The 22246-nt window shown below is 42.7% G+C and overlaps 1 protein-coding gene across 4 annotated transcripts in view; it reads right to left on the reverse strand.

The window, feature by feature from the left end:
* The window catches only part of ZSWIM6 (zinc finger SWIM-type containing 6), a 159407-nt gene that overhangs the window by 1484 nt on the left and 135677 nt on the right, over positions 1-22246 (reverse strand). For all 4 annotated transcript variants that reach the window (XM_059725150.1, XM_059725151.1, XM_059725152.1 and 1 more), the window contains exons 11-14: positions 11669-11826; positions 11013-11176; positions 3100-3181; positions 1-1189 (exon numbers count right to left, since the gene is read on the reverse strand). The exon at positions 1-1189 is cut by the window's left edge and continues 1484 nt beyond it. In XM_059725150.1, the coding sequence (XP_059581133.1) occupies positions 327-1189; positions 3100-3181; positions 11013-11176; positions 11669-11826 (1267 nt within the window). In that variant the 3' untranslated portion in view covers positions 1-326. The remainder of the gene's footprint in view (positions 1190-3099; positions 3182-11012; positions 11177-11668; positions 11827-22246) is intronic.

Genomic DNA, 22246 nt, shown 5'->3' on the forward strand with positions numbered 1-22246 from the left:
GGCTGTGAACGTATACAGAAAGAACAGGAGAGCGATGTGGGCTTTTGCCACTTGACAACATATACTCAGTGTAAACCAAACCTTTTGAACCTCTCTCATACAAAACAGAAAAAAAAGGAAAAAAAATTAAACACACAAACTTTCACAACATGACAGTTTAGTTTGCAAACTCAATATAACTATACACATATAATACCGGTGTGGCTCTGTTTCTTTAAGTTAAAAAGGATACAAAGGCAGGCTCAAGTAAAAACAAACCATACCCCTCCCTTCCCCACCCCCATCTCCCCCCCCCCTCCCCTGAACCTCCCATTCACACATTTTTGTCAACCAAACCGCTCCCGAACCAACATCATCAGTTTCTTTTTGCCTTTGTAGATTTGTTTTAGGTTGTCAATAAATTGTGTAAACTGAATGTGTCCATCATGAGCCATTAAGAAGGTCTCTCGGGCCTTACTAAGGAACTCTATAAACTCACTATAGTGTCGAGGGCTGATGTGTGTGAGTCGTGAATGCGTTGTATTAATGTAGGCTCCGATCGTGGCATCCAGGAGTTGCCTTAAAGGGGCTTTGTCCAGTGACATGAGCTTACCAGAGTTCCTCCTTCCATGAAGTCCCACCATGCCAGGAGTGGTCAAAGTACACCTACGCAAAATGTCTGACAGTACTGTTGCACATTTGACACTTTTGACCACCAGAGGTATTATAGCTGCTAGCTCATTTTTCCCAAGGGAGTGGCTGAGCGCACATGCCCACAAAACGTCATTAATGGCAGGGTGTGTATCCTGATTGTAACTCAGGTTGAGATGCGCCATGGCCAAAGTGGCCAACTTGTAGGCCCGCATAGGGTAACCACGATGTTCCATGTATCGTGCAATAGTAAAAAGCTGCGTATAGCTCATGCCAGTTGTAGCAGCATCTAGAACAATTTGGTAAGCGGTCTCAAAAGCTATGTGATCCTTTTCACATAAGGTCAGTGCAGAGAGGGCACAATTTTGAGGATCCTTCATGGCACACTGTAGAGCAAGCGTCCTAGCACTGCCGGCCAACTTTTCCTGCTGATGGCAGTCCAGATGCAGACGGACAATGGTGCTGTTGGACATCACTGTTGTAGCAACAATACTAGTGGCTTCTGTTGGAGTGAAAAGTGTAAACCAGCTCTGCATGATGCTATCCAGTGCATAAACACCTGCAAGAGACAGAAGCAGGAATTAATGACAACTGATAAACACCAGGACTCAATCAGATACCCAGTTACCACATGAGAGTTCTGATTTTGGCAGACTAAGCCTAGGAGGTTATTGATATACCCAAGGACGCACTATTTATATAAACAACTCCAAACTAGATAACTTGACTGAAAGCAAGCATGAATATAACAGCTATTATGCATTTGCTCTGGCAATGTCACTAAATCTGTTACAGAGCTTGAAAACAAAAATCATATGATAAGGGCTCTAATTTCCTTGGTGTGGTATCTGTACTGTTTTGCTTCCTATTTAAAACAATTGTGGACAATGACCTCTGGCTCACGTGGCTGGAGTTACAGAGCTGAAAGAAGTCTCAATATCTGACCACGGACCTCAAGACAACCTTCAAACCTGGTATCTTTTTTTCAAAACCATTTTTTAATCCCCTATTTCTACATTTTCTCTATAAGTAGATTTTCCAAAACAATGTAGTGTCAAACTGATATTCACACCTCAAGACCAGAATAGTATGCTCCTTGATGGGGAAATACTCTTAGTAATATGCAACACTGGCTTTTATATTTGAAACGTGCAGCTTCCTTTAGTAGCACTTTATTGCTGTAGTAGGGGGGAACAATGACTGATGGGCTCCATAAATTGAAGCTTATAGGCAACTAGAGTGCCTCATTATGGCTAGATGTAATTTACACACATCTGTGAGCTCATTTAAACCACACCCAGAGGTCCTCGTTTTCTCCTTTAGACTCTGGTGTTTCTTGTGCACCCCTTCAGTATAACCTGAGTGCCAGATCTTCATTTAAATAAACAGAGTCCCTGCTTTACAAACTTGATTAAGTCTCAGAGGTGGTTTGCATGACATTACAGGTTCTTTATGGGATATTTCTATTAGAATATGTAAACTAATTTAATGTGTCATAAAAAGGCATTTTATTTGCCAATAGGCAACAACACAAAAGCTCTAATATTTATAGCATCATCTCAGTATTAATTACCATAACTAAGATATAAAAGCACCACATACACAACACCGCATGGAAATTTGCAGACAAAGACCACTTTCTGGCTAAGGGCAAAAAGGCAAGTTACATGTTTCCAAGTTGTTGCCAGCATTACATTTCCCATTCAGCATAAGGCAAGGAACCAAGCAAACCTGAACTGGGAAAAAAAAAGTTACTTCATAAGATTTTGGAAGACAAAAGAATCTGAACCAGCTACACAAAACTTGACGCATTTCCATGAAAAGGCAGGAATAAAGCAAAATGGTTAATGTGGCTTTCGTGAAGCAACTCCTCACCATTTAAAATTACTGTCTATTTATGCTAGTTTGCAGTCCTTATACCCACAGCATCTGAACACATTATTTTTAATGTATTCATTTTTAACACCTGCATAAAGTAGGGAAATCCTATTATTCCCATTTTATAGACAAGGAACTGAGGGATCTACAATCATACAGTATGTCTGTATTAAAGCAAAGCAGTAAATTGATCCTCCTTCTACTACACTCCAATTACAAGGTTAGGTTTTATTATTGAAATTCATGTTAAGTGCTACCTTACTCTTACTCAACAGGACTATTCATTTATTCAACATGCATAAAGGTAGCAGAATCAGACCCACACAATGTCAAAGTCCACAAACAGTGATGCATGTAGGCGTAAGAAAAATTGTTTCATTCTACATCCTGAACGACATATGCAAAGTTACTCATGGACTCTCTCTATTACCTCATGCGCTTAAGAAACCTGCTTGCAATTGCTATGATTAGAAGTGATTTTTACAAAATAAAAGAAAGTGATTGACATTTCAGCCTATGCACTGCCAAAAATTCAAATAATTTAAAACTGACTGATGAAGGCAGGACTATTACAATATCCGTGAAACATACCTACTTCTGTTGCACACGTTACCAGCCACCTCACCATCTCTCGCCGTCGCCAATTCAATGTTGACAGTGTCATTCGCATCACCTATTTAAAAAACAAAGCATTGGTACAAACTTAAGACAAAAGAATTCTGCCACAACTGAGACAATTAGAAACAGTTAAAAAATCTACTTTAGTTGCTTGGTTAAAGAAAGGCAAAAACCTACCAAATTGTCATTTTGTTGAAATGTCCAACATTTTTCACATTTTTACCAGCTGTATTAGAAGAGCACGATGATTCATTTCAGAACCATATTCTATATCATACATTTATATTAAAACTGCAGATTTTAAGACTAGAAGGATGATTTTTATCTTTAAAAAATAACCAAATGTTTCGTTATAAACAAACAAGATTTAGGTCATCCATAGGGGCAATAGCAGTGTTGAAAAAATGTATATTTGGGAGTAGCCAAGCCATCTTTTTTCCTTTGTACCACTTTACACCCATTGCTGGGATGCATACTGTTGTAACTGCTTGGCTAGTTAATTCTGCTACTTTCCTGGAGAGACAGTCATGGATTTTAAATTCAGAAATTAAACTTTTCCAGTATGAATCCTCAAATCAAAGAAGCCCAAAATTAAGATCATCATAACATCAATACATGGTCTGATTGAGGGGTTTGTTTGTTTGCTTGCTTTTTGAGAAAGTGTACCCACCTGTATTTTGAATCCAGCCATGTAATAATAGGCTTGTTTCTCCGATTCAAAATGAAATTGCTCAATAAGAAATATAAGAAATAATAAAAATCTAAACAATTGTTCTTGCACAAGCAAGTAACATATACAAATTTTTCAGCATCTGAAATTGAACAAAAATCCTGCCTCAACTAATTACATGGATCCAAAAGTAGTCTAGGGCTAGGTACAGACATTCAAAAAGCCCGAGTCAATCTAAGTTATGTGATTTTTCTGTAAGCAGCGTAGTTTAGATTGGTAGCGAACAGAATACACATCAGCTCTTTAGCAGGGGGAAAGGGGAAGAATCTTAGACTGGGTTCACCCATTTTTAAACCAGTCTGTGTGCTGAACTTCTGTTCTGTTATGGGTATAGACCAGTTTCCTATCACTTATACAGGTAATGTCTATACCTGGACTAGATGGCCAAAGAGTTGACTTCTGTGGGCATTTTATCAATTATAGTCTTATAATACAAATCTCAACAGCCCTCTCTGCTACAAAGTCCATACTCAAAATATCAGGTATGTGACTGGCAGTTATTCACTGGTAAAAGAATTCACATTGATGATCTGTCACACTTTGAATATGCAAGCAAAGCAACTTGACCCTTAGGAGTGTCTACTGCAGTACTCCAAGCCCCAAAGCTCTCTCTTACTTCTCAGAAAACTGAAGGAGAGTCTATTTGAGGGGGCAAGACACCCTCAGCTGCTATATTTCTTCCTGTTCATTTGAGTCCAAAGCCGAAACTTGACTGAGGAAGAGCAAAGGCTGCCAGGGAGTGTAAACACATAAGTCTTCTCTAAGAACTCTAGTTATAAGCAAATAACCATTTCTTCAAGTGGCTTCAGCAGATTCTCACTTCGAGGAATTTGAAAAGCAGTTCTCTGCCCTCTGGACAGATGGGGGGATACAGGCCTAATGGGATACTGCAATGTTATAGCTCTTATCTAATTCTGCAACCTACCCACAAGCCAGGCAATAATAGCAACATTTTGTGACAAAATGAGTCAATGAAGCTCCAAGCAGCAGCTCCAAGTAGCAAACGGTCCAATATCTAGTATGGGACCATGTCTAAAACAGCCCATGGAAGAAGTCTCTGCTCTAAGCCTTTCTTGAAGGAGAAGAAACATGCTTGTAAAACTCTTCAATTCAAAGCCTACACCAGTTAGAAAGGCTTAGAGATGGAACTGTCTCACTTTTATTCTTTCCTTGTAAAAGACAAACTTCTAGATGATTTCCCCTTTTCCTCAGATGCATTCAAACAGAAGACTAATGTACACCATCCAAAGTTTCACTTAATTTCTCTCAAGTGAAAGTGAAGCCAGAGACGATACCTGAAAATTTATGGGGCAGTTAAAACAGAATTCTATTATCATCACAGGGAGAAACCGATGTAAATGAAGGAGCACGTCTTTTGTGAAAGACTGTAAAAGATTGTGAGCCATGAGTACTTGCACCTTGTTCACCAGCTGAAGGGCACAGAGCTAAATAAAGGCGGTCTTAATTTAAGAAATGGAATGAAACCTTCTCACATGATTTCAAAGGAAGGGTCCAGGGTCTAAGCAACATCAGACTGAGGCCCCCTGCATGTGTGGGTTCTATAACTAGAGAAGACCCCCCAGCCCACCTCAAGAATCTCTGTTCAGGTTATGAAGCTGAAGCAACCGAGATGTACTTTTACTGACAATATGCAGAGCTCAAAAGGTTACAAACTACATATTTCAATAAGGACTGAACAGAAATGTATGCTGCATTTATATTATTGCTCATTGTTTACAAAGAACCTCTTCTGGGTGTGTTGACTATTACACCTCTTCTGACCAGAACAGTTTCAGATCTATCAAAAGTCTATGGGCTCCCACTGTCAACTGACTACAGCCCAGAGATCTGAATGGTAAATCAGCCTTTATTACTGCAACATTGGGTCTGGAATTGTGAAGATATGGGAAAAAATATCCAAGGACTACTCTTTTTGCATCCAGACTGAAATAATCAGAATAACCTTGACTGTCTTGGTGGATCTTCCTAAGAACTCTTCAAATTAGAAGAACAGGAGAGCTACTTGAAGACATCTACAGAAGATGGGTTGTCTGCTCCTACACTAGAGCAGTGGTTCCCAACCTTTTTTTTTTTTCCCCTTGCAGACAGGCATGGGAAGAGGCTGCCTGCCACCCTCCGGGGGATGTCCCGCCCCCCAGCTTTAATCCCACATGTAACTGCCAGCTGCTCACCCAGGAAGACAGATGGGGGTCCAAGCAGGGGGCTTGTGCCACGACCTGGCAGTCAACCCTTTGCACAGCCCAGTTGCGGGCCACGGCCCAGTGGTTGGGAACAATTGCACTAGAGCACAGCCTCCAACACGGTGTAGCGGCCTGTGGCAGGATAGTCTACCACCACACACATCTACAAACAAAGGCCATCATTTACTACAGAGATGGAGTGATTTTTAAGAGTCTCTGCTCAGTTGGTCAGTCAGTATACGTAGTACCTGTATACATACTACTACAGCAGTATGGAGCAAAGTGGAGGCATTTTGCTGCGGCAGCAAAGCTTCTGAGCCTTGGTGTCATGCACAGCAGCCTGTCTCATCCTGCAGTGATCAGGGTCAACTGAGTGGCACAGGCTGGAAAGGAAAGCTGGAGGGACTGGGAGCAGAATGTGAGAAGACTTTCCCCAAGCTCACCTCACAATCCTTCTGGCTTTTAAATCATTCGTCCTACTGCTCACCTTAGTGGCAGCGAGGCCAGAGAGTAAAAGGCAGTTCTCCCCATGCTCAGGTCCTGGTGCCTGGCAGCTGAGCAAAGGAAAAGGTCCAGTAAAGCCCCTATTTACTTGTTACACTGGGAACTCGAGTACAAGAAGCAGACAGGGAGCAGCAGGAGCCTTCTTTTCTCCCCTCTAGGTCTATGGGATGTAGGGAACAGCTTTCCCCCTGCGTCTTCTCCAGACCAGAGTGATCCTAGTTTCAGGAAGGCAGGGTTCCTTTCCTTTGGCTCTACTCCTTCTGATCCCCAAGAAGAGTAAAGCCAGGGGAAAGTGTACAGACATTCAGTCTCCTAAGAGAAACTCTCTCAGGAGTGTTTTAACTCTGGTGCTCCCAGGTTATTTTTCTCTGAGGGGAGCCATTTTTTGTCCAGGAGAAAAAGCTTGAATGTCAGGATCCTTGTGGTTTCTACTGGGAGAACAGTGATTTTCCCAGTAGAAACTGAACGTCTGTCTATACATGGCCTTAGCATAGCACCTAGGAGCCAGAGACATGGGAGCAGGATATACTGTACAAACAGAAAAAAATCTCTCACTTGCCTGTAAGCTACAGAGATACAGGGTATACTTGAGTTACTATGTGTACCTTTGCACAGACCATTGGCTTCTCTCCACAGCTGATTGGAATGTAAAAAAGCAGCGATGTTTTACATGAACTAGCATCATTGTAATAATGCTGAACAACACGGCCATGTAGGGTGGGAGAAAGAAGAGAGACTCAAAGCCCACCTTTGAAAATTCAGAAATTACCCAATAAAACTTGTCATTTGTGTCAGAATTAGGTGTTGTTTCTTTTATTTTTTCTTGAACCAGAGCTTGTGGTAAAGGTAAATCTGTATGACATCACTGTTGCTAGGTCCTCCTGCGAGGACATTCTGATGAACCAATGAACACAAAAAAAAACAACACACATAGGCATGAAAGCACAGAATCATCCAGACAGAAGGGACCTCAAGGGTTATCTGGTTCAACCCCCTGCACAAATGCTATTCCTAACCCATCCCTTCCAAGCCTCCTCTTGAAAACCTCCAATCAAGGAGATTCTACAATGGCCCTGGGCAGTCTGTTTCACTGACTTGCTACCCAGACAGTAGGGAAGTTTTTCCTGAGATCTACTTTGCTGCAGTTGAAAGCCACTGCTTTAGGTCCTGCCCTATAAGGCAAGGGAGAAGAGTTGTTCTCATTCCCTTTATGGAAGGCATTCAAACATTTGAAAACTTTTATCAGACCCCTGTTAATTTCCCTTTCTCTGAGCTAAACATGCCTAGCCCTCTCAACCTTTCCACATACAGTTTGCCTTCAAATCCCTGTATCATTTTTGCTGCTCATCCCTGGACCTTCTCCAGCTTCTCCATAATCTTTTTTAAATGCAGAGGCCAGAACTGCACACAATACCCAGAAGAGGCCTAATTAGCATCAAGCAGTATGGTACTATGACCTCCTGTGTCTTATACCTACACACTCAATACAGCTCAACATTATATTTCCGTTTCTGCACCTGTATCAATTGCTGACTCATGTCAAATCTATGATCCAGCAAGATCCTTCTTAGTAGCGATAATGCCCCACCAGTTCTCTCTTATTTTGTATCTGGGGATATTTGGTTATTCTTTTGTAGGGTACAGCACCTTTATTTATCTGCACTGAGCTTCATTTTGTTGTCTCTAGCCCAGCTCACCAATCTATCAAGATCCTTAAGCATTCTACCCTTACCCTCCAAAGTGTTTGCAGTCCTTCATGTCAAATGAAAAGGATTGCATTAATAAAATTATCTCTTCCCACAAACCTGTAAATCAGGACCCCCACAGCAATCTTGATAGAGCAAGGGAGAAGGATAAAAGCTAGGATGAGTTTATAGAATTTTAGACTCTGATGAAAGGTTTGAGCTTCTAAAAGTCTAGAAAAGATGACAGATCTTCCTGGAATGAGGAAGCCCTTACTACAGAAGATTAGCCAGTTACTGAGTATGCTTTAGCAGTTTGCTCTGCTTCTCGTCTGTGGAGAATCCATGATGATTACTTTAAGGTAGAAAGCAGGGTAGATTTGCACTTTACAGACTAATCAAAGCGCGTGGGAAAGGATGTACAGAAAGTGGAGTATAAAAGAGATGCTGTATATTGTTACATTCATCTGGACTTTCTCTAGAAACCAAAGGACTTCCCATTTGATGGTGAAGGACTCTTAGCTCCAGACCAGACCATTCTAACTATAGTAAGATTCAGCAGGTCTACTGCAAAGTCATTAGAGGCTTCTCAGTCTTCCTAAGGAAAGATTTGAAGAATCCACCCATGCAAGTACCTCAGTTATTGATGCTGTTGACTACATTGGGAAGTTGCTGAGCTTTTAAACCTCTTTAGGTGATGGAGCCAAGGCTCATTTCCTAGTACTTATGGATTCCCAATACTTCTTGTCACAGCATAATTTGGAGACGATTCTGATGTTCCCTTCTGGTTCTGAGCCTACTGCACAAAGGACCATGAAGAAAGATGCCTTGCATCCTGGCGGTCAGGCCAGACATATGTCTGTAAACAAGACAAATGGCAAAGGAAGAAGCCTACCATCTAAGTCTGTTTGTTTGTTTGTTTGGTTGGGGGGGGGGGGGGGGGGGTTGGGTTTCCCTTCCAAAATACTGGAACCAAGGACCTCTGCAGAGTACTGAGAAAAATGTCCCAGAAAATAAAGAATGGACTACAATTAAACAGAGGGTGGAAAAACCAGGAAGTATCTGTACTGATGAACACAGGTCTGTCTGCTACTTTGGTCAGAAGGAACCAAAATAGTGTGCAAAAACTGGAGCATGCTCCAAGGCACAGGTGGCGATTCAGCGGCATGTGTGTTGTAAGTGGCACAGGAAGCCTGTGGCCACATCTAGACAAGTGTGGACGGGTGGTATACACTGCACATGCAGGGGTTACCTGCATTACTACCTTGCACCATGGGGGAAGTTTTGACCCTGGGAAAGCCTGGAGTAAAAAAAACCCATGTTGAAAAAAAGTAGGGCAGCACACGCTGCCAAAAACCAGAAGCTGGATGGCCGGAGCCATGCTCCAGCTTTTGGCCAGGCTCCCAGCTGCAGAAGTGCTGTGGCTGCAGCTCCCAAAGGCCCCCAGGACCCAAAGGTAAGGCTGCTGGGGCCAGCACAGTTGCTGGCCCCAGCCTCCCCTACCTTACACAGGGTAACCTGACATGCCAGAGCATGCACACCACGGGCATTCCCAGAGGACAAGTAGCAGTGGCACAAAATGTGCCGCTGCTATTTGTCCCAGGGCATCCATGCTCGTCTGGATACAGCCTGTGGGGCATGTGAAATACCGGAGAAGATGTAAGGGATCACAAAAGCAGATAGGGGAAAGGAGCAGAAAGCAGAGCAAGATATTGAACAAGGAGCGGAAAGCAGAGCAGTAGATCAGGCAGATGATGGGAGTGGCATTAGGGAAGGGAGCAGAGTTTAGCTTGATGCATGCCTTCCAAAAATGCTGGTCCCCAACTGCTCCAAAGGGTTTCACTGGCCCATACTGCACCATCAGTGCATCTAAAAAATGGGAATGCACAAGTGCCACTAGAAGAATATTTTCCTACAAGGAATGAGAAATATACACTTAACTTTCAAGCAGAATGTCTTGAAGAAACAACCCCTTGCAGATTGGAATAACTGCCTTGGAGGTCATTTTTTGTACACTACAGCATAATGCAAAAAGAACCATTCACTTCAATTAGATGTATAAAATGACTTCTGTGTTTTACGTCACTTTTGCACTGGTCTGCAGACACAGGGTCTGCCTGTTTTAATTTATATGTATGCCTAAACCTGCCTAGCACCTTCTCTGCAGTATAGAATAGCCAAAGCACTGCTCTCTGGCCAGCAATCTCAGCCTGAACACACTCCTATACAGCAACTGGGAACTTCTGAACTGAGAGAGTGCTTTTTCCAGGCTCTTTACATCAGCTGAATAGTGTAAAAGAGTTGAAACAAACTACAGTCTGCTGATATGTACTAACTAGCCAACTGCCCATTAAGAAAGACGGGGGAGGAAGCGGACAGGGACAGAGTGCTGCCCCCCTCCCCCCAGTCTGGGCACACTCCCCCTTCCCTCCTGCTGCTTGGGGTCCAGGCCCCCACCCCGCTCCATCTCCTGTGTCCCCACCCTCATAGCAGCAGGCTGTCTTCTGTCAGAACGCTTCCTCATGCTTTGATTAGCTGTTTGCCAGCCAATCAGAGCGTGACTAAAGTGTTATGGACAGACAGACGTAGGCTTTTATAATATTAGACTATACAGTACACATCTCAGTAAGTAAGAGCCTTAGGGGGACCTTGCATAAGTACGTACAATTCTCTGCGACTTCCATGAGAGCTTTGCCCATCAGCGCAGGGCTGCACTTGGCTAAAGGCTCACCTGTCTCTTATTGTAGCAAGAGTGAATTAGGGAAATACCTGAAGGCCCAACTCCAGAGAAACTTTCAGAAGAGTGATGTCTGGCAAACTGTCCATGAGTGTTGCAATTTTAAATGCATCTTGGGCAAGCTTGAAGATGTGCGATGAGGAGTGAATGTTTTTCTGGATGGATTCTAACACTGTTTCCAACCTCCGAACATCACCTGTAATGTAAGAAGAAAAGAGAACCATGATCCACCCAAAAAATTAGTTCACCTAAAACATTCGCTAATGGTGCAGACACTAACTACAGCAAAGTAAGAGTTTCAGCTTATAAAAAGACCTTATCACCATCACGTAGAAACAAAATCGGGAGATAGCACACAGCTCTCTAGTGCCTATTGGTGTGAAACTCAGTAAAAGCTAAAAACATCTTAATGACGTCAGAATTCTGGAAACGGTTCGTCCATTCCTGAGTCTTACTATCACATTGTGACTCAGAATAACAAAAGCTGTCTGGTTTTTGTCCACCTGATCTAGCGACTCTGCTAAACACACAAGCAATAGGCTTAAAAATCAGTTCAAGATTACCGATTCCCCAAGTTGCTGTCATTCTACAATTCAGATTCCTAAATTCTGATCTAAGTTGACTCTGCACAAGACACAATATTAAAATTGCACAAACTGATATATCAGCTTCACTGACAACACTGTACCTTTGGCTGCTGTTAGCATAGTTGATGCTAACTCACACTGTTGGGACTCAATGTGACTGAGGGTGAACCAACGGGGATAACGATTTGGAACAACTGATGCAATGTGGTGTGGGCGGGACATATCTCCTGATGGAGCTGTAGATTCCAATACTAGCAACCTGAAAACAAACACACATTTATTTATAGACAAACAGTAAAATTGGTTACTTATAAGTAAAAACAAAGTCATACAAACGCTTTGGCTTTCTTATGAATCATTGGCAATATGTAGGGGATGCATGCAGAAACACGTGCCACCCCTGAGACTGGCGGTGAACTTCCTGAAAGAAGTGCTGTTGCTGCTGCCAGCAGCGCCTGTGGGCGGTCGTGGCTCACTGCCTCCCCCCACAACACCGCCGCAGCCACCTGCAGGAGCTCCCTGCTGCCATGCCCCCGCCACCACCACCTATGGGCGGTCACATGAGCCCCCAGGCTCTGGGGGCACACGTCGTTCATGTTATGAATCATGCTCACTTCAACTGCAAAAGATATCGTAAATTCCTGATAGAACTTCAAAACTGATTTGACAAAAGCCAAAAATGATTGCAAAGCATCCAAATCTAAACACATCAACCCAAGCAAAAGAAAAAGTAGACCTTGCAGGAAAATGAAGCTGGCTGCTGCTGAGGGTCATTGTTATGTGCTCAGTGACCCAAAGGGATGAAATGAATTTCATTTCAAGGCTCTGATTCAAATACTGAAGGGGGGAAAGTGGAGAACTTCTCAATGACAGTAACAGCCAGCAATTTTTCTCCAAAATTTATCTGACTTGTACATGCACTTCTCCACTAGAACAGTGTGCAATGGATAGCAGAAATTCTTAGTATTCAAGACTATCAATATTCAAAAGACAATCTGATATTTTATTCCTGAACTATAAAAGTCAAGTATTTTTCTTCTTTTAACTTCTTGGCAGAGTACTAGAAACTGCAGTATGTTCATACACTACCCTGTCCAGATCAAAGCCTCTAACATTAACAATAACAAGTAGAAGAGTCTAATCAGATTTCCTTGCTGGCACCAGTGTATGAACCAAAGGTTTGTATTTTTATGGATTTACCCCAAACCTAAAACAATCTTATTACTGAGGGAGAATTTAAATGCAGAGAATACATCACCATCTTTCCTGTATTGATATGCTTGGCAGAACTACTACCACCTTAGTGGGCAAGGTGATGATATTCCGTCTCCCACTCAAAGCCAATATAACTAGATAAACACCGTTAGACATAAATAGGCCATTGTCAGTTGGAAGGAAAAGAGCTATTCTCATTCTAGAGGATGATAATTAAGGGTAGCTTCAGGATGTGAAAACTTAATGAGATGTCAAATGAAAGCCACAAAAGACATGTCAAGAAGCAAAGCCTCCCAGTCTCTGGACTAGTGTTAATGAAACAATCTTGGCTTACAGAATAGTTGGGATGCTCTGATCAGTTACTGGTAAAGCATGACATTTTGTCCCAGTTTCATCTGTCTTGATGCTTGGACATTTTCCCTTATGTCTGTCTGTCTCCTCTAGCTCTCCCTCTTTTCCTTCTTTTAAAGCCCCTCTCTTCTTGACTTGAATTGTATTTGAATAGCAACTGATCTCCAGACATGGCTCCACAAAGCCGACAGACATTGGAGAAGTTCAGGTAAATGGCCAAGTAGGAGACAAAGTACTACAAGAGTGGTACCTCTTACGATTTGGAATTTTCTTACCCTATTGTGGAAGTGTTCTTCACGCATGTTGCACGGCTCCAAACACCAAGACACGCAGAGCACAAGACAACATCAACTGATACAAATACAGTCACTGAGGGTCATGTACCTGAGTTAGCTATACAAGATAGTTCAAGTACTAGCAGACTAACTGTGGTAGCAGGCAGCTTAGGGAAGACAAACTGCCCAAGCCTTTGCCTTCCTTCAAGATGGTCTGTACTGCACACTATGCTGTTGCATCAACAGTACTACTAGTACCCAGCCAACCAGCCTTTTGTAGAACGAAGCTGTCCACTGCTGAGGAACATAGCTATGCTCTCAGTGATCCACAGAGCTGAAAACTTTTCCTTCCCACCTCAGTACTTGAATCAGGGCCTTGCAATGGAAGTGGAGACAGTCTCAATGACAGTGACAACCAGCAATGTTTTATCCCTAAATCATCAGCAATTCCTTGCAGTCAAGGATGACTGTCTTCCACGACCATCTTATCTATGGGTCCAAAGACAGCTGACATGGCCCATCTAGAATCAACGCTGTTGCAACTCGGGCACATATTTCCATGCAGGATAGGTGGCTCTGATTTCGTGGCTCAGTGCATGACATGCAATTTCTGTCGCTCCAGTTTTTCCACCTCCTATTGTTGTCATAAGGTTTCAAAGTACTGAGAGCCTTGGAGCAGTCTCTTCCTCCATTTGGGGCAGTCCTGGGCAATAGTCTCCCATGAGTTGGTATCAATGTTGCATTTTTTTTAAGTTGACCTTGAAGACATCCTTGAAGAGCTTTCTCTGCCTTTCTTTTAAGAGTATACCTTGACTGAGCTGGGAGAATAAAAGTTGCTTTGGGAGTCGAGTTGGACATCCAGGTCACATGGCTGACCCAAGTAAAGTTCATGTTGGATGATCATCACCTCAGTGATCATGGTGTTTGCTTATAAGAGGATGCTAACATGGATGCATCTGTTTACCCACTGGATTTGAAGGATCTTCTGTAAACAGCATTAATGATACGTCTCCAGTGACTTCTCTTGAGGTGTCTTCTCTATGTTGTTCACATCTCAACTCCATAAAGCAAAGTGAGGACCACAACTGCTTGATAAACCACGAGCTTCGCTTTGGAAATGTCACAATCTTCGAATACCCATTTCCTCAGGCATCTGAAGGCTGCACTTGTACATCTGAGGCAATGCTGGATTTCTTTGTTGATGTCCGACTTCCACGAGAGAGCTTCTGAGAAACGGGAAACGCTCAACATTCTCCAGTGTCACCATGAATCTAAATTACCAGAGCTGGGCACTACTCATTAAAAGCTCGTTGATGAAGGGCCTTAGTCTTCTGAACGTTAAACATCAATCCCATTATCTCATATGCTTTGGTAAAGATGTCAACAATTGCCTGAAGGTCTGCTTCCAAGTGAGCACAGTCTACAACATCATCAGTGTACTGAAGCTTGATGACCAAGATCAGAGCGGTCTTGGTTTTGGCTTGGAGTCAGCCGAGATTAAACAGCTTACCGTCCATTCCGTAGTTTAGCTCCACTCTGACTGGAAGCTTGTTGGTCAGATGTAGCATCGTGGTAAGGAATATCAAGAAGAGTACTAGAGTGATGACGCAGCCTTGCTTAACTACTCAAAGGGATCTGTGATAGATCTGTTACTGAAAACCACTATTTGCATACTGTCATGAAGCAGACAAGGAATGGTGACAAATTCTGGTGGGCATCTGTATTTCAAAAGGATCCTCCAGAGTGCTTCCTGGTTGATAGGGTTAAAGGCTTTTGTGACAAAGAGGGCCATGTAGAAAGTTTATGTTGTTCCTGGCATTTTTCTTGTAGCTGGAGAACAGTGAAGATCAGGTCAGTTGTGCCTCTTGATGCCCTAAACCCACACAGATTCTGCAAAGAGTTCTTCAGCAAGTGGCAGGAGACAGTTCAGGAGGGTTCTTGCAATGATCTTTCCTGTGGTGGGCAGCAAGGCATTCCCCTCTATAATTTCCAGTCAGACTAGTCTCCTTTCTTGAAGACTGTCACTATCATGAGGTCTCATGATTTCTTCATCATTCCAGATCCTTAAGATGAGGACATGGAGCTCTGATGTGAGAGCCTCTCCCCCTGCTTGAAGATTTCAATGGGAATTCTATCAGCTCCAGATGCCTTATTCTTCATCTGCCTGATGGCTTTCCTCACCTCGTCATCCATTCGAGGGGTTCCAAGATCGTTGCTTCTCCACTAGAATAGTGTGCAATGGTGGAGATACTCTAGTTTAAAGCTAGTGTGACTAGATTTACATGAGTTACAGTCCCAGCAGGGACTACTGTGTAGGTATAATAGGTTGATTAGGTATAAATCATCCTTTTCTATCTTCCCATTCCATAAGCAATCAGGCATGCATGGCACTCACTCACTCAGCCCAATCTTTCTTCCTAAGCTAGCACAATAACCTTAAAAAGAAATTTACTTTATGGTTTCTCAAATCTAGTCTTCTTACTCTCGGACTATTTTAGGGTCAAGGATGCAGTCGTTTTTAAGAGTCAGCTGAATTTTTTTTTTTTTTGATGGGGTGATGTTGGGGGAGGAAGGAAGCAATCTCTTTGATCAGGAAAGGATCTTGGAAAAATCAAATGTGCCAAGACAATTTCTCACTGACAAATTTAGTCAATGTAATTTGCAGCGTTTGAGTAGCCAGAATTCTCTAGATCCTCTAGGTAACTGTAGCAGAGTATTTTGCTTCCTCACTGAAAAATCCAGAATCTATTTGTAAAACTGATGCAATTTTGCAAAAGTCATTCCATTCATTTCAGATTCCTGAAGTGAATACCAGAATAACTTCAAAGAGGAAAAAGATCAACTTGAACCTACACAAAAGCATTTATACAAAGTGTGTGCCTGTGTGCATGTGTGTGTGTTGGGGGGGTGGGGAGGGGGAGTGTGAAGGGGGTGCATGTATATGCACACATACTAAAACAGCCTCGAGTAGGCATAGAAAGTTTTAAATGTTTCAGGTACACAACCCTCCCCACCCCCCCATCTGTTACATGTAGAATGAGTGCACAGAGGGACCAGTTAATAGGTTATGAATGCCAGAAACCAGAAAAAAAAGCACGAGTAAGACAGATTTGGGGAATCTTACATTTCTCTTTATATTCCACTACTACCACCTAGCTTCCATGACCTTCTGCCAGTCCATTGTAAAAGGTTCTTTTGTGAACTGCCTGTTTTCCCATATTAGTTTTAACAGATTATAAAACAGAGTGGATGCAAACTGCAGCAGATATGAAGGCCTCAATTAGATCCAGTCAAGCATATTTATTATTCTCACTTTCTGAAATGTCATTTTCAAAATGCAATGAATTATTGAGCAAGGTTTCAGCTGAAGCTACCTTTTGATTAGACATTGCCTGCTTCCAAAAATCCAGATCATAAACACTACTCATATGCAGCCAAGTTCTGCCAGTAATGGGTGCTAGGGATTTAACGCAGCCCTACATGAGATCTTATTGCATTGTTTTTCAACAAGTATATTACCACAAGTACAAAAAGGATAACTCAGATTGCAGGTGATTAACCAAGTAGACTGCCTCTGCAGAAGCTGCATACTGCTGGAGGCTGAGGAGAATCTAGGCAGCACCAACTACTTGTGGTAGCACAGATGGTCCCTTGAACAGAAGATACCATGGCTCCAGGGGTCTGCCATACTTTTCTGACTATTCCATAGAATGAAGACTCCAAAAAGTGAAGGAGCATAGATGGTTGTGAATACACAGAGATGAGAGAGCTGCTGCTACAAACAAACAACTTCTTCCATCTGGAATTACCTCTTGTTTTTTCCAAGCAGAGGGCCTAATTAGTTGTAACACCATCAGAAAAGGCAGCCAAAACCCAGATAGAGGGACTTGTATACAGGGATTGCGGTTTTGCAGAAACCAGGAAGTCTGGGATTGCCTGCAAAATCCGTGGGGAAAAAAAACAAAAACAAAAAAACAAAACAACGTAATCAAAATAAGTTTTTATTAAGTCTTCCCCTCCCAGGCAGGCCTCACAGCCCACCAAGGAGGGGAAGGCAAGAGGCTGGCTGGCAAGGCAACGCAAAAGGGGCAGCAGACAAGATGGTGGCTACCCCTCTTTGGGTCTCTCCACCAATCAGTGCTGAGGGGCAGGGCCAGATGAAGGTCAGTCAGCAATTAAGATTGCAATCACCCCCTTGGTCTCCCCCACCCTCTCAAGTTCAGGATGAGACAATTTCCACTGCTCTCCCAGATGCAAGTGCCTCTCAGAGCTGTAGTTAGGTACATATATGAGCTGAGATACACACTGTGAATCCCCATCCTGCTCTTACGTGCCTGTCATTCCTTCGGGCCCGGATGATTGTCTTGCTCTTCTTTTACAGAACTGCCAATGGAGAAAGGTGGGGAATACCACCACCGCCACCTCCAGCATGTACCCTTTTCTTGAATGAAAGTGGCTGTGAATGCTAAGTTTTGTGATGAACTCCTAGCTGTTTCTTTGTAAGAAATATGCCTTGAGCATGCCTATGAGACTGGGCCCCTCAGGGGACATGGGTGCAAGGATGCCTAGTCCATGATCCCCAAATGGTCTTAGGAAGCAAATGGCAACATCTTTGGGCACATGCAGTAGTAGAACTTTAGGTGCTTTACCTTTAATGGAAAAACATGCCTACAGTAATCCAGCTGTCTAAGAAGGTTAAGCAGTTTATCTGTAGATCACTCATGACACCAAAAGGACACCAAAAGACGCTGTTACAATGCAACTGTAAACATCTGCATGATTCTGTAGCATTATAAGGTTGGCACAAACACTCCAACATTACCCCCGTTTCATTTGGGTCAAAGGCCGATTAAACTAACTTATGATTCTACAAGATTCTGCAGAATTTTACAGTTAAATCTGATGCATACTCCTAAGCAACAGCTCCCCCTTCTTTTTAAAAGTGGTGGCAAGGTATATTTGTCTACATAATTCAGTGTTTAAGTTCTGCATAAGCTTCAGGGTTTGTTTGTTTTTTTTTGTAGAACTGACCGTATTTAAAAGGCCCCTTTGAAAAGAGTAGCTTAAGTGAATAGTAAAAGACTGACTTCCTGCCTCTCGCTGCACTCCTAACTCAAGCAGTGTGAGAGAAGGTCTGAGTGGAGCAGCTTTACAGATTTTGGAGTTGAAAAAAATGTTTATTTTCACCTACGTTGCAGCACTTGTCTGAGACCTTGTGAAACAGATGTCCAGGATTTCTGTAACTGAAGAAGTCTTAGTTTACAGGAGTTACAACTCAGCATCACCACAGAAGACCTGACCCTTCAGGCAAATATGCCTCACCCTTCTCCTCAAGTCAATAGAAACTGAGCTTCTCTCTGAGTTCGAACCAGGAGCCTGAAAGCTTTTCCTGTGTACCACTGAGTTGTCTCTTTGGCTTGGAGGTTGATTAGATGAGAAGAGGGTATCCGGTCTTGGCAGCTTCTCACAAGAGATCAAGAATGCAGACATGGGTGATTAACATAACTGAATCATGCACCCTCAATCCATGATCTCCAAATGTTGCTTCTCAGGCAACAGTCACCATAGAAGTAGTTAAAATAAAATACCCCCCCCCCCGCAAAGTTGAGCACCAAATGGAGAAAAAAAAAAATGAAGGGCCTTGGGTTAATTAATTCCCTCATCTGCCTTTGCAGGTACAGTCAGAGAGCACTAAGGAAAACAGCTTTGCTGACAGCCCCTGCAATCTAACCCATATGATACTAACACATGGGATTGAACAGATGAACCATTTCACCACTGAAGTTGTGCAAGTAGGTAGGAACTGCCTTTTGGACTCAGAATATGTCTTTATACTAGAAGATAGTTGGGAGACCTGCAATACTCTAGCCATCAATTTGGTTTTATTGAATCTCTCCAACATATATAATTTGTTTTCATTTACAAAACATATGATTTTATGTTTTACAAAACTATGACTCATGTTTCTGGAGAAAAACCCAGTCCTTACCCAGGAGAGATCAGTGTCAACTATAGTACCTTCTCTCTCCTGGGTAAGGACTGCAGTTATTGGTTGCCTTTTGCCCAAAAGTATGAGTGTTTAAATCGCTTATTTTATTAATCCCATCATATATAACTATGGTTATTATTCATCTCTCTACTACTTTTTGGTATCCTGGCAAAGGGCTTAGCCTCAAGGATCTCTCTTGTGGCAGTAAGGACCACAGGTTAATCATGCATCATTTAAGAAAAATATTGTTTCATCAGCTTTAAAATTAAAAGGTTATTATTCTACTATTGTAAGACAAAAAAAGTAAGTAGCTTTGAGTTAACTAGTGAACAAGCCTTTCCTATTTTACATACCTTAACAGGTTTCCTTTTTCCTCCCCCGTTTCCTCTCTAAACTTTTGTGTGTGCGGGTATTTAAGGGTTAAAGCACTCAAGATGTTTGCTCAGGAAATATATGCCTACACATAGAACGGTGGTCCAAAAGGCTGAAGTGTGGCAGCAGAACTAAATGCAGTGTGCAAGTTAAGGGTGCATCACATATAATAAGAAATATATGTACTGCTCACTACCATGCTTGCTCTTCTAATGCTGTTCTTGTAGGTTGGACAGTTTTCATGGACTGGTCCACAATGGCATCTAAATTGTCTTTCCTGGGAAAGAGGTGGTTTAGAATCACCTATGCAGTGCGGCATATCAATAACTGAAATTGTTACTTGTAAATTTTGAATTTCATTGGTCAGTGAAGCAGTCATCTGGTTTAGGCAGGGCTTCTCAGCAACCCTTTTCTCTCTAACCTAAACATGTTTTTTTCTTTTCTCCATATCATTAATAAATATTATACAGCAGTCCTGTAGTATGCATCCCTTATACAACTCTGTTGACTTCATACCATGTTAAAATTGATGATTCAATCAGACTGCTTTCTACCTCTTCACCAGTTTCTAATCTACCAGAAATTTTGCATTTCATCATTTGAGTACTTAGTTAAACAACATGTTGCAAAAGACTTTCACTACTTTTGGAGAGTCCAAATTCATTATGCGAATAGGTTTCTTCTTTCTTATTTTTTGGACAGCTACAAAGAATTCCAATCACTGGCAAAGTCCCTTTACCTTGTCTGTTCCACACAGCTCAGTCATCTTTGAGTGTAAATAGTTTATACAGTACAAGGCTCCCTGGAAGTTGAAAGGTATTCAAGCCTACAGTCTTTTCTTTAAAATCAGATTACATATCTAGAGGTCCTTTTGCAGGCTCTACTAGGTAAGCAACTAATATTGTGGCTCTAATGTGCAATAGTGCCAGGCAGTATTAGAAACTGTACAAATAGGAAGAAACATTCCCTGCCCTGAAGAGCTTACAAATCTAAGAATAATTGCAATTTAAATTCAATTTAAATTGTCAGTTTATTACTGACAATCTGCTCTGCAAACCTAAAATGCCCTAATTGCCAATGAAAGCTTCACCCAGCTGTCAATTTTCCTTTCTATTTCTTAATTTGAATGACACCCTTTTGGCTAGAGCAGAGAGGGAATAAACAAAGTATTTAAGCCAAGGAGCATGGAAGCACAAGAATACATAGGTATAAACGGAACGTGAATAAATTTAGGCTGGAAAAGAAGTGGTGATTTCTAACCAGCAGATAAGTGTTTGGAATGGACTTCCACTAAGGGTAGTGGGAGCAAAAACTTGGAGCCTGACCAGTTCTGAAGAGGGCCCATGTGATGTGGTCTCCTGTGATAGCAGTAGACTGGATTCAAGGACTCAGGACATTCCTGTCAGTCTTATGTTCCTGAATTCTTACAGCCTGACTGGTCAATATGTTACTCGCTCTTTCCTGCTTTGTTCTACCTCTGGAACAAATGCAAAGGTGTCAATAAAAGGATCCTTTCCTGTATGACCTGGAACTAGTTTCTTTAGAAATCAATTTAGTGTGCTATACCTCCCTAAATCATGCCCCCATATGAGGACTGATGGGCCATGTAATTTGCAGATAAGGAATAACAATGAGTAATTTAGCTTAAGATTTCATGCAATCACCCTCATTTTCCTAGTCTATATATATATTCTGCTTGTCGGAATGAGGCCTTAAATTTCTTCTTATGTCCAGTTGCCAGTTACTGGGACTTCTTAGCAGTTTATGGATACAAAGTAATAATCCAGGTAGGGGTAGTTCCTTCACTACACTCAGTACAGAAAATAAGAGTTTTACATTGCTAAAGTTATGTTTTCCAAGCTTCCCTCATAATGATGTACAGCAAAATCCCTGTTATCCAGGACAAGTGGGGAACAGAGGATGTCGGTAACCTAAAAATGCTGGTTACCTGTGTCCCAGGGACAACGGGACTAGGGGGAGTCCCCGGCCCAGGGCCAAGGGAAACACTTACGTATGCTCTGCAGGAGAGGGGAGCAGCGGTGGCGTGCAGGCCGGGGAACCACCCGCACGGCTCGTTAGCCACGCTTTCATATGGCTGAGGCGGAGCGACGTCAGCGAGAGGCGCCGCTCAGCGGAAATAAAAGGCGGCCCCAAGGAGAGAGGGGGCGCGCGGCGGGAGGACGCAGAGCCCGGGAGGAAGCCCAGGAGTGGAACCGGGCCCCTGCAAGGGGCTTTGACCGTGGGCCGAACAGGCTGCAGCTGCGCCGGGAGCAACGGAGGCGGGGAGAGCCGCGCTGCCGGAGAAGAGCGGCGAAACTGATGAGGGAGCCGGCAGAAGCCCCGAGGAGGAGCCCAGAGAGAGGGCCAGCTGGATCCACCAGTGAGGTAATGGGGAACGAGCTGGCAGAGGCGCCGGGGAGCCGGCAGAAGACTCCGGTGAAGGAACCGGGTTGGAGCCGGCGGGAGTTCCGGTGAGG

This window comes from Alligator mississippiensis, chromosome 3, assembly GCF_030867095.1.
Source record: "Alligator mississippiensis isolate rAllMis1 chromosome 3, rAllMis1, whole genome shotgun sequence".
NCBI lineage: Eukaryota > Metazoa > Chordata > Crocodylia > Alligatoridae > Alligator > Alligator mississippiensis.